This window comes from Capricornis sumatraensis, chromosome 17 (genome assembly GCF_032405125.1).
Source record: "Capricornis sumatraensis isolate serow.1 chromosome 17, serow.2, whole genome shotgun sequence".
NCBI classification, from domain to species: Eukaryota; Metazoa; Chordata; class Mammalia; order Artiodactyla; family Bovidae; genus Capricornis; species Capricornis sumatraensis.
In genome coordinates this window covers 61274071-61287070 of record NC_091085.1, presented here as the reverse complement: position 1 = coordinate 61287070, position 13000 = coordinate 61274071, and the positions used below count along the sequence as shown (strand labels likewise).

Genomic DNA, 13000 nt, shown 5'->3' with positions numbered 1-13000 from the left:
AGAAACTGCCATCCGCTAGTTTGTCTCCTTTACTCAATGAGCTCTTTGAAGACAGGACCATGTCTCACTTGTCTTTAAATCCCTGGCACTGGCACACGAGAGGTGCTCAAGAAAGGTATGGTGAACTGCAAGAGACAGCTTAGCGTGAGAAGGCAAGGAAGAGGCACAAGTCAGGGGAGCCTCTAGGTTTCCGACATGGGTTTCTGCCTGAAATAACGACAGTAGAGAAGTCAAAGGGACACTCAAGGGTCAGTTAAGGGTAGAGCAGAGAAATTCATTCATCCATTCAACTCACTTTTAATGAAGACCAACTACATGGTAGGAGCTATCCTAGGCACTAGAGATAAATGATATAACATAATTCTTACTCTCAAGAAGCTTACATCTAATGAGGGGGAAAAGACACTAATCCACTAATCTTAATGATAAATTTATAATTTTTTGAATGGTAAGACTTGTTTATGACAGTTTGTATATATAAATAAATCTTCTATGAACTGGAATCTATAACAAGAACACCTAACTAATTAGGATTGTTCAGTTCAGTTCAGTTCAGTCGCTCAGTCTTTTTGTGACCCCATGAATCGCAGTACGCCAGGCCTCCCTGTCCATCACCAACTCCCAGAGTTCACTCAGACTCACGTCCATCGAGTCCGTGATGCCATCCAGCCAACGCATCCTCTGTCGTCCCCTTCTCCTCCTGCCCCCAATCCCTCCCAGCATCAAAGTCTTTTCCAATGAGTCAACTCTTCCCATGAGGTGGCCAAAGTACTGGAGTTTCAGCTTTAGCATCATTCCTTCCAAAGAAATCCCAGGGTTGATCTCCTTCAGAATGGACTGGTTGGATCTCCTTGCAGTCCAAGGGACTCTCAAGAGTCTTCTCCAACACCACAGTTCAAAAGCATCAATTCTTCGGTGCTCAGCCTTCTTAACAGTCCAACCCTCACATCCACACGACTACTGGAAAAACCATAGCCTTGACTAGACGGACCTTAGTTGGCAAAGTAATGTCTCTGCTTTTGAATATGCTATCTAGGTTGGTCATAACTTTCCTTCCAAGGAGTAAGCGTCTTTTAATTTCATGGCCGCAGTCACCATCTGCAGTGATTTTGGAGCCCTCCCAAAATAAAGTCTGACACTGTTTCCACTGTTTCCCCATCTATTTCCCATGAAATATGGGACCGGATGCCATTATCTTCATTTTCTGAATGTTGAGCTTTAAGCCAACTTTTTCACTCTCCTCTTTCACTTTCATCAAGAGGCTTTTGAGTTCCTCTTCACTTTCTGCCATAATGGTGGTGTCATCTCATATCTGAGGTTACTGATGTTTCTCCCGGCAATCTTGATTCCAGCTTGTGTTTCTTCCAGTCCAGCATTTCTCATGATGTACTCTGCATATAAGTTAAATAAGCAGGGTGACAATATACAGCCTTGACGTACTCCTTTTCCTATTTGGAACCAGTCTGTTGTTCCATGTCCAGTTCTAACTGTTGCTTCCTGACCTGCATACAGATTTCTCAAGAGGCAGGTCAGGTAGTCTGGTATTCCCATCGCTCTCAGAATTTTCCACAGTTTATTGGATCCACACAGTTAAAGGCTTGGCATAGTCAATAAAGCAGAAGTAGATGTTTTTCTGGAACTCTCTTGCTTTTTCCATGATCCAGTGGATGTTGGCAATTTGATCTCTGGTTCCTCTGCCTTTTCTAAAATCAGCTTGAACATCTGGAAGTTCACGGTTCATGTATTGTTGAAGCCTGGCTTGGAGAATTTTGAGCATTACTTTACTAGCATGTGAGATGAGTGCAATTGTGCAGTAGTTTGAGCATTCTTTGGCATTGCCTTTCTTTAGAATTGAAATGAAAACTGACCTTTTCCAGTCCTGTGGCCACTGCTGAGTTTTCCAAATTTGCTGGCATACTGAGTGCACCACTTTCACAGCATCATCTTTCAGGATTTGAAATAGCTCAACTGGAATTCCATCACCTCCACTAACTTTGTTCGTACCAATGCTTTCCAAGGCCCACTTGACTTCACATTCCAGGATGTCTGGCTCTTGATTAGTGATCATACCATCATGATTATCTGGGTCGTGAAGATCTTTTTTGTACAGCTCTTCTGTGTATTTTGCCACCTCTTCTTAATATCTTCTGCTTCTGTTAGGTCCATACCATTTCTGTCCTTTATCGAGCCCATCTTTGCATGAAATGTTCCCTTGGTATCTCTAATTTTCTTGAAGAGATCTCTAGTCTTTCCCATTCTGTTCCTCTATTTCTTTGCATTGATCACTGAAGAAGGCTTTCTTATCTCTTCTTGCTATTCTCTGGAACTCTGTATTCAGATGCTTATATCTTTCCTTTCTCCTTTGCTTTTCGCCTCTCTTCTTTTTACAGCTATTTGTAAGGCCTCCCCAGACAGTCATTTTGCTTTTTTGCATTTCTTTTCCATGGGGATGGTCTTGATCCCTGTCTCCTGTACAATGTCATGAACCTCATTCCATAGTTCATCAGGCACTCTATCTATCAGATCTAGGCCCTTAAATCTATTTTTCACTTCCACTGTATAATCATAAGGGATTTGACTTAAGTCATACTGAATGGCCTAGCGGTTTTCCCTACTTTCTTCAATTTGAATCTGAATTTGGTAATAAGGCGTTCATGATCTGAGCCACAGTCAGTTCCTGGTCTTGTTTTTGTTGACTGTATAGAGCTTCTCCATCTTTGGCTGCAAAGAATATAATCAATCTGATTTTGGTGTTGACCATCTGGTGATGTCCATGTGTAGAGTCTTCTCATGTTGTTGGAAGAGGGTGTTTGCTATGACCAGTGCAGTTTCTTGGCAAAACTCTATTAGTCTGTGCCCTGCTTCATTCCGTATTCCAAGGCCAAATTTACCTGTTACTCCAGGTGTTTCTTGACTTCCTACTTTTGCATTCCAGTCCCCTATAATGAAAAGGACATCTTTTTGGGGTGTTAGTTCTAAAAGGTCTTGTAGGTTTTCATAGAACCATTCAACTTCAGCTTCTTCAGCATTACTGGTTGGGGCATAGACTTGGATTACCGTGATATTGAATGGTTTGCCTTGGAGACGAACAGAGATCATTGTGTCGTTTTTGAGATTAGGACTGTTAGTTTTCATTATTTCTATACTTCATATTTAGTAGAAGGTCACAAGCAAAACTAACTCAAAAAAAACCTCAAGTTCTTTCCTGAGGGCACTACGAATTCAGTTCTGATTTCTAACCCATGGTGCCACAAACTACACTTAATCTTGTAAATAAGTTTTACTGAAATGTAGTCACGCCCATTCATTACATGCCTGCTTTTGCTCAACAGTGGCAGAGTTGAAAAGCTGCAACAGAGCCCACACAGCCTGCAGAGCTTCAAGTGTTCATTATGTGGCTTTTTACAGAAAAAGTTGGCTTGACCCCCATTCTAAATAGTCTATATCTAAAATTACAGTATTGGCTATTTCTTAAGAACTACATTCTAAATAATGACCGCAAATCAGAACAGATATCTCACTCTCAAGCTCCTGGAACTTACTAATGCAGGAATACAGAATGATTTCAACAAAGACTGAACCACAGTATAGTTCAGGGAGCCAGAAAAATAATCTGACTACAACACCCCATGCTCCAGGCATTTTAACATCGGAAGTAGATTGGATTTCCTATTGGTCAATAAAATAGTTTCTCATGGGAAAAACACACTGTGCTTCCAAAAAAGCATTCAACCTATCAAATTTCAACTGCTAAAACTTAGTACAAGACTGAATTTAAATTGGCTATCTCTGAATAATAAACTGGTCCCATCCTGAATAAATTAACTTTTTATAAGTGCTATTATTTTATCAAAAAGCTTTGAAATCAGAATTACAAAAACCAGGTAACTCAGAAGAAACTGTTTATCTTGCAATCGACTGGGAATGTCATTTTCCATTATTCTCCTACACAATGTGAACTGTGAGAATTCCTCGTAGATTCATCTCCTAGAAAGGTATAAACAAAGCTTTCCTTTCTAATTTTCGTTAGAGAATTATGTCCACAACAAAAGCTGTAAAATTTAACTGCACTTTTCACCCTAGGCTATACCTGACACTAACTCACAGATACAAAAACGTGACACCTTATTTGTTTACAAATCAAAGTGAAACGTAATTCAATCTCTGAACACAGAGATTTCATTATAACCTTTGTGAAAAGTACACTCTCACTTCTCTTTTGCCTGCACTATCATCTGGCTGAATGCAAATAAGGGATAGATACTGTTCTACACAGGCTTCCCAGGTGGCTCAGTGGTAAAGCACCCATCCGCGGATGCAGGAGTTTGATCCCTGTGTCAGAAGATTCCCTGGAGAAGGAAATGGCAACCCACTCCAGTCTTCTTGCCTGGGAAACCCCATAGAGAGGAGCCTGGCGGGCTACAGTCCATGGGGTGACAAGAGTTGGACACGAGGGCTTCCCTGGTGGCTCAGTCAGTAAAGAGCTGGACACGACTTAGTGACTAAACAATAACTCTTCAATACACTGATTTCAACAGCATGGCTTCTGAAAGATGCAGAATTCAGGAAATCAGCCTGGGGTGATTTGGGTTTTTTCAGCCTGGAGGAGTTTTCACTGTCTGTCCCCAGATTTTATAATCTTGGTCCAATTTTATCAAAACTTCATGTTACAAACTTACGTGACAACTGGAATTGAGCAGGCAGAAAAGACACTGAAATCCACGGAGCTGCAATCAGGATCACAACAGCAGTTGACGTCACACTGTGCTGGAGACAAGTCACAGACACACAGAGCAGCAACTACAGAAACAAGAGAGGTGGGGCGCAGAGCGTCACAATCTGCAGGTAGTGACTGCCCCCTGCCACTCCAAAGTACCAAAAGTCCATCTCATACAAAGGTCCATTTTATTCTTCCTATTGCACTTTGGGGGAAATCTGCGAAGTGAAATGAGTCAGTTTGAGCACTCCTCCATCTGAGATTTTCCCAAAGTGGCCGATCATCTGACTCACTTGGAAAGTTCTGTTTGCACTCTCCCTACAAAGACTCTGATTTGATAAGCTAACTGTGAAACCCACACACCTGGTCCTTTCAAACACTTTCCAGGTGATGCTGATAATTAAAATAGGTTTAAGAATCAACACAGTAAATCACTTGCCTGACCATAAGAACCATCGGTTTAATATTGCAGATTTCTAAGCTCCTCTGGAGATTCCAATTCAGAGGAAGGGCCCACTTAAGGCTACCAAGAATCAAAGTTCTCAATTTTGTTCCTCTCCTCAGATGTCACCTGCAGCTTTGAAGCTGAGTCCATTTTCACAGGCTATTGGCCAAGAATAACGCTGGCTCAGGTTCCTTGTACTTGGGGTTCTAGAAATATCTTTGGTAATTCAGACAGTAAAAACATGGGAAGAGGTAGAAGCCCCACTTAGCAAGTTTTAATTTTTAATAATGATGACCATCTGGATTTTTAATTCCCTGTTTCAGGCTGTCAAACGGGGAGGTGTGGCGGTGAGGGGAAACTTAAATAGCAGAGCAAGAGAATGATAAACACTGAACTCATGGTAGTTTAATTATTGCTGGAAGGAGGGAGTAAGATCAGTGCTTCAACCTTACTTGTAACGTCGTTTCTTGTTTTTGAAAAAGGATTTCATGCAAAAAATAAATTTTAAAAAGGGATCTCAAGCAAATGCTGGTAGACAATCCATACAACATTCTTATTAGCATTTATGAATTATTTTATAATAAAAATAAGCTTTAGAAGGAATTCCCTGGCAGTTCAGTGATTAGGACTCGGTGCTCACTACCAAGGCGGTTCAATCCCAGGTCAGGGAACTCCAGACTTCACAGTCTGTGAGGTATGGCAAAAAAAAAAAAAAAAACCTTTAGAAAATATATACCTCAAAAAAGGTACAATAATAAACTCTGGGAAGATGAATGTCAGAAGAAGAGGAAATTTTTGTCAGTAAATACACAATCCATTCCTAGAGACACAAAAGTTTCCACCCTAGAGTTTACATGTTTCTCTCTAGCCAAGGACTCCCTTGTGTCCTTAGAAAACTATAACACCTCTCATGTACACTAAAGTGTTGAGTAAAAAATAGTGTTGAGACACCCTGCCTTATGTGTTTGAAATTAATCTTGATTTATTTTACAAAACCTAAAACCCTTATAGGTCCCTAGTAGCTGTAAGACTACTAGGGACAAAGCAATAGTGTTTAATAACTCTACTTAGGAAAGAAAAAAGGGTGAGCGTACTTAATCAGCCAACAAGTATCTGCTGAGTACTCGTAGGGTCTGAGTAGCACTCAGCTGCTCTTCCAAGCCTCTTCACAGCTACAGGGTACTAACCAACAGAGCTCAGATTTGAGATCAAAGTTATCATCCTTCTCTTGCACCTGTAACCCATTCTGCAAAGGGTGGTCCAGTTCTCCACTCAGTCTCCTGCTACAACCTGTACCTAGGTTGTGACCTAAAATGAGGCAAGTAATTCATAAACCTAAAAAATGGCAATAACCCAGGGACTTCCCTGGTAGTCCAGCGGTTAAGACTCTACCTTCCAGTGCAGGAGGCATGGGTTCTAAGCTCCTACATGCTGTGCAGTGCAGCCAAAAATAAAAAGTTAAAGAAAATGTTAAAAAAAATTTTTTTAAGTTAAACATTAAAAAGTTATAAAAGAAAAAGTTAAAGAAAATGGTGACAACCTAACATCATTAGACTGTTAGGAGGATTAGATGAGACACACCACAGATGAAATCCTTAGCACAGAGCTTGCTACACAGGAAGTAGTTAATAAATGTCAGCTGTCATTTATTACCATTACTTGCACAGATCTAACCAGAGGCCCTTTAAAAAGACAAAGGAAAAGTGCAAATTCATCCTCTCATACTGGAAAAACAGCCCTGAACACATGACCTATTAATGATGGTTCAAGAATAGCTTCATTTGGGGGATAAAGTGCATTAACAAATGAAATACTTACATGGATAAAAGGCAACTCAGCCCAAAAAATCTTAACAGAATTTCAGATAATGAATACTCTGCTATATTTTGTCCCAAATTATCACTTAACTTCCCTGCTAAATCAACAATTTCAATATAAAACAAAGTTTTTATATTAAAATAGCAAATATGTTTCCTGTATTTTTTCTGACAGACTATACAATTTATAAAGGAGAAATAATGGTTCAGTAAAGTTCTAGAGTTCAGAAGGTCAGCCAATGATTTTTTTATTTACTAATACTGAGCCTGACTCAATTTAAGAAAGATTTTTCTTAAGAAGGGATTAAAAAAAAAAAACACTGCATATCTATTGGGGTTACAGAGGACTTAAAAGGGATTTTTTTTTTGGAGATCATAAACCCATTTGACAAACTACCACTGCTATGAACCTTCACCCCAGAAAAACGCATATTCACAGAAGTTAGCTCGATTTTGGAGTCAGATATCCCCTGAAGTCACCCATGTTAAATCAGATTACAAAAGTCACTAGCTGTGTAACTCAAGGATTAGATCATTTTCTGAGAAATATGCTAATTATCCTTAAAGATGAATCTTAAGAAGTGGGCATAACCCCTCACCCCATAACTCCCTACATTCAACTCAACACAGGAGGACTTGACCTAGTCATTTTCTGTAAACTAGATTTTTTGCATCTCTTTTTCATAATTGAAAAGCTCAACGTATCCTATGCACTTAATTCCCACAATTTCCTAGAAACTTTCAATTTCAACTGAAAAGCTGCAAGAATTCATTCATTAACACTTTTGGCATTAGTGTCGTCCAGGACCACTGCAAGCACTTCTAAAGATTTTTATATTGTCTCACTTGGCTCTCTGAGCTTCGGTTTTCTCATCTGTATGACAGTGATAATAACATCTACCTCTAAGGGTTGTTGAGAGAATTAATACCTATGAAACACTTAACAATGACTGCACACTTTAAGTGGTCAATAAACGTTAACTATCGCTATTATTACATCCTCACCCGGGCTACCAACCCCCGCAGGTTGAACCACTGTAGATCCCCAGGAATTGGTACTTGGTTACCCACCGTCTGTGATCGGGGCGGGTCTGGGGCCGGAGAAGGGCCTGGAAGCCCTGGGGATCTCAGGGGACTTAGAAGATAAAACAGGTCGGAGAGTCGTCGGGACTGGTTTGGTGGAGTTGAGGCCCTCCGTCGCTACCACCGGGGTGGTCCCGGCCGGGATGGTCCCGGCCTGGGCGCTCACGGAGGCCCAGCACGCTAGGAGAACGAGCAGGAACCGCGGAAAGGCCCGCGGCCCCATTGCTCAGCCGCAAGCCGAGCGGCCAGTGGCTGGGTGGCTGGGAGACCGCGCGTTACCTAGCAACCGCGGCGGCTGGGCGCGGGGCATCACGGGAAGGGTCACCGTAGGCCTGGAGAGACGTAGGGACAGAGGGCGGGGCCTGGGCGAGGCGGGCGGGGCCTGGGCGAGGCGGGCGGGGCCTGGGCGAGGCGGGCGGGGCCTGGGCGAGGCGGGCCGAAAGAGGAGGGGACGAGGGGCGGGGACCTGTCCTGCTTGTGAATTCCCCACGTGGTTTCCAAGAAGACTGCAGTGCTTGTTTTAAAAATGTAGATTTCCAGGTTCCGTCTCAGGGGATTCTGATTCAGTCCAAGGGCAGGGTTCAGGGAGCAATATTTTTAACAAATGCAAAACCAGTACATTTGGGACAACACACACATCTAACACACAACTAACACAATCAGTGCATTTGGGACAACTAACACAATCAGTGGAGGGAGAGAAATCTTGGGACCCACTCTCCTAAAGCTACAAAATAGGGTTTTTTGAAGCACAGAGATCATATCACTATCCTTGAATTTTTCTCTATCTCATATGTGTCTACACTTGGTTTACCGATATGGTTTTAGTTCCCTCAAGGCTATAGTTTTTCCTGTGGTCATGTATGGATGTGAGAGTTGGACTGTGAAGAAAGCTGAGCGCCGAAGAATTGATGCTTTTGAACTGTGGTGTTGGAGAAGATTCTTGAGAGTCCCTTGGACCTCAAAGAGATCCAACCAGTCCATCCTAAAGGAGATCAGTCCTGAATATTCATTGGAAGGAATGATGCTAAAGCTGAAACTCCAGTACTTTGGCCACCTCATGGGAAGAGTTGACTCATTGGAAAAAACTCTGATGCTAGGAGGGATTGGGGGCAGGAGGAGAAGGGGACAACCGAGGATGAGATGGCTGGATGACATCACGGACTCGATGGACATGAGTCTGAGTGAACTCCGGGAGTTGGTGATGGACAGGGAGGCCTGGTGTGCTGCGATTCATGGGGTCACAAAGAGTCGGACACGACTGAGCAACTGAACTGAACTGAACTGAACTAGGATCTCTGAGCTACAGTTTTATGTCAGGAATGATATCTACCTCTAAGGGTTGTATACCAGGAGGTCGCCAGATAACTTCTGGTTGCTGTGTTGTGATTGTGATAAGAGAAACAGATGAACACTTAATAACTTTTTTACAGTCAAAAAAATGACAAAAATTAAATAGAATGATTTATAGGCCTTTAAAAAAAAACAAAAACAAAGCAAATCTACTTTATCTGTACAAAAGGACTTGAAGACCACAAGACTCAGGGAAGCCCCTCAGTTATAAACTGCTGTATTTATAGAAGTATTCCAGACCAGGGATGTTGGTTATTACACCTTTGATACTTTATCTCCTTACAATTCAGAAGTGAATGTGAAAATACTTAAACATATCATGGTAATTACTCAAGACACATTTTTCAATTCAGAAGAATGTAAAACAATATATATATACTGAGATTATTAAATTTATATATTAATAGCAAAGCTAAATCATCAAAATGACATCTTTAGTACCTTCCAATGACATTGCAGAGAAAGTATCTAAAATATAACTGGATCAAATGTGTAATACAGATATTTCCAATTCTTTCCTACTGAGTATTGCTTTAACAACTACCTGAAATTCTGAATTGATGCCTTTGAACTGTGATGTTGGAGAAGACTATTGAGAGTCCCTTGGACTGCAAGGAGATCCAACCAGTATATCCTAAAGGAAATCAGGCCTGAATATTCATTGGAAGGACTGATGTTGAAGCTGAAACTCTATACTTGGGCCACCTGATGCAAAGAACTGATTCATTTGAAAAGACCCTGATGCTGGGTAAGATTGAAGGCAGGACAAGAAGGGGACAGCAGAGGATGAGATGGTTGGATGGCATCACTGACTCAATGGACATGAGTTTGAGTAAGCTCTGGGAGTTGGTGATGGACAGGGAAGCCTGGTGTGGTGCAGTCCATGGGGTTGCAAAGAGTTGGATGGACTGAGCGACTGAGCTGAACTGAACTGAAATTCTGGACCACTTTTAATAACTGATGTAAAGTGATGTAATGCTTCTGTGTTATTTTTGCCATGCCACTCGGCATGTGAGATCTTTGCTCCTTTGCCAGGAATCAGTCCCATGCTCTCTGCATTTGGAAGCACAGTCTTAACTACTGGACCACCAGGGAAGTCCCAATACTTCCCTTTAAAAAACAACAACAAAAAAGGTTTTCCAAATCTTCATCTTCAGTTCAGTTCAGTTGCTCAGTTGTGTCCGACTCTTTGTGACCCCATGAATCACAGCACACCAGGCCTCCCTGTCCATCACCAACTCCCGGAGTTCACTCAGACTCATGTCCATCGAGTCCGTGATGCCATCCAGCCATTTCATCCTCGGTTGTCCCCTTCTCCTCCTGCCCCCAATCCCTCCCAGCATCAGAGTTTTTTCCAATGAGTCAACTCTTCCCATGAGGTGGCCAAAGTACTGGAGTTTCAGCTTTAGCATCATTCCTTCCAATGAATATTCAGGACTGATCTCCTTTAGGATGGACTGGTTGGATCTCTTTGAGGTCCAAGGGACTCTCAAGAATCTTCTCCAACACCACAGTTCAAAAGCATCAATTCTTCGGCGCTCAGCTTTCTTCACAGTCCAACTCTCACATCCATACATGACCACAGGAAAAACCATAGCCTTGACTAGACGGACTTTTGTTGGCAAAGTAATGTCTCTGCTGTTCAATATGTTATCTATGTTGGTCATAACTTCTCTTCCAAGGAGTAAGTGTCTTTAATTTCATGGCTGAAGTCACCATCTGCAGTGATTTTGGAGCCCCCCAAAATAAAGTCTGACACTGTTTCCACTGTTTCCCCATCTATTTCCCATGAAGTGATGGGACCAGATGCCATTATTTTCATTTTCTGAATGTTGAGCTTTAAGCCAACTTTTTCACTCTCCTCTTTCACTTTCATCAAGAGGCTTTTGAGTTCCTCTTCATTTTCTGCCATAAGCGTGGTGTCATCTGCATATCTGAGGTTACTGATATTTCTCCCAGCAATCTTGATTCCAGCTTGTGTTTCTTCCACTCCAGCGTTTCTCATGATGTACTCTGCATAGAAGTTAAATAAGCAGGGTGACAATATACAGCCTTGACATACTCCTTTTCCTATTTGGAACCAGTCTGTTGTTCTATGTCCAGTTCTAACTGTTGCTTCCTGACCTGCATATAGGTTTCTCAAGAGGAAGATCAGGTGGTCTGGTATTCCCATCGCTCTCAGAATCTTTCACAGTTTCTTGTGATCCACACAGTCAGGGCTTTGGCATAGTCAATAAAGCAGAAATAGATGTTTTTCTGGAGCTCTCTTGCTTTTTTCATGATCCAGCGGATGTTGGCAATTTGATCTCTGGTTCCTCTGCCTTTTCTAACACCAGCTTGAACATCTGGAAGTTCACAGTTCATGTATTGCTGCAGCCTGGCTTGGAGAATTTTGAGCATTACTTTACTAGCATGTGAGATGAGTGCAATTGTGTGGTAGTTTGACTTCTAAATCCAGGATGACTTGTTTTTAAATCTTCTCTTGACTTCCAGGTCTCCACTTTCTTTTCTATTCCTTAATATCTGTCAATCACATTGTCCTATTTGCTGCTTTGAATTTTTAGGCTGTTGGATTAAATTTTTATCAAGTGCCCTTCAGTTCTAACATTTTTGTGTGTATGGTTTGGGAAATGATCTCACCATCCCCTTTCAAACGAAAACACTCTATAGGTGATTCAGAAGTAATTTTATGACATCTTACACAGTCAAAATGAGGGCTGTGTCAACTGAGATCCATTTTGCAAACCTTGAAAACACTGAAACTTTTCATTTCACAGGTGACCCATTTCTGCCAGTTTTTTTTCATCTTTCAACCTAAAGGATCCTTTCTCCCTCCCTTCTCCCATGGTCTTGGCAGGTTCCCTCATTAAGATAGAAGGACAAAAAGAAGGGCCAAGATCTATTTCCATATTTTGTCCCAAACTGCAGCTTTTGGGTTGTGCGTAAATGTTTGTGATTTAAAATGTCCATCTGTTTCCCTAGAATTATTGGCATTCCCCATTCCTTATAGTCTGTGCCAATGTTGGGAGGATTGAAGACAATTTCAGCTTTTTGGAATTCTGCACTTGGAAGCTGCCACATATGAGAAGCCTGAAAAAACAAAGATAGGAGTAGCTCAATGGAAAAATAGCTGAGGCTAACTTCATATAGCAGGGATAACCCCTCTGTCTTGGTCTTCGGTGTGGTTTGGGGTGAATTGACTCATTATTTTTGCTGAAGTCATGGCTTCTAATCTGTCTAAAATTAAGTATCCATTTTTGCCTATATTAAGTATATCCACCCATCTTTATTCATCTGAGCCAAATATTTTACAAATAGGGGTGCAGAATCATTAATTCTTATAAAGGGATTTCTTAGAACAACACAAGATCAAGGCTGTGTGAGGACAAAGGACTTACTCTATTGTTTTTGACCGAAGTGAACAGCTCAAGCAATTCATTTCTAAATTAACATCCAGAAGAAAAGAAATCTCGCTTCTCTCCTCCAGTTCCCACGTGCCTTGTCAACCACCAGAGACTATTCTTATTCTTCAAATGTTTTCTGAAACATTATGGGGGCAGAAGGGCTGTTTGAGCAGGCTCCACA

The 13000-nt window shown here is 41.5% G+C and overlaps 1 protein-coding gene across 3 annotated transcripts in view; it reads right to left on the bottom strand.

The window, feature by feature from the left end:
• TCTN1 (tectonic family member 1) overlaps positions 1-8285 on the bottom strand; it is a 30720-nt gene extending 22435 nt beyond the window's left edge. For all 3 annotated transcript variants that reach the window (XM_068989666.1, XM_068989667.1, XM_068989668.1), the window contains exons 1-2: positions 8051-8285; positions 4680-4800 (exon numbers count right to left, since the gene is read on the bottom strand). In XM_068989666.1, coding sequence (XP_068845767.1) covers positions 4680-4800; positions 8051-8285 — 356 coding nt within the window. The remainder of the gene's footprint in view (positions 1-4679; positions 4801-8050) is intronic.
• Positions 8286-13000: the final 4715 nt, after the last annotated feature.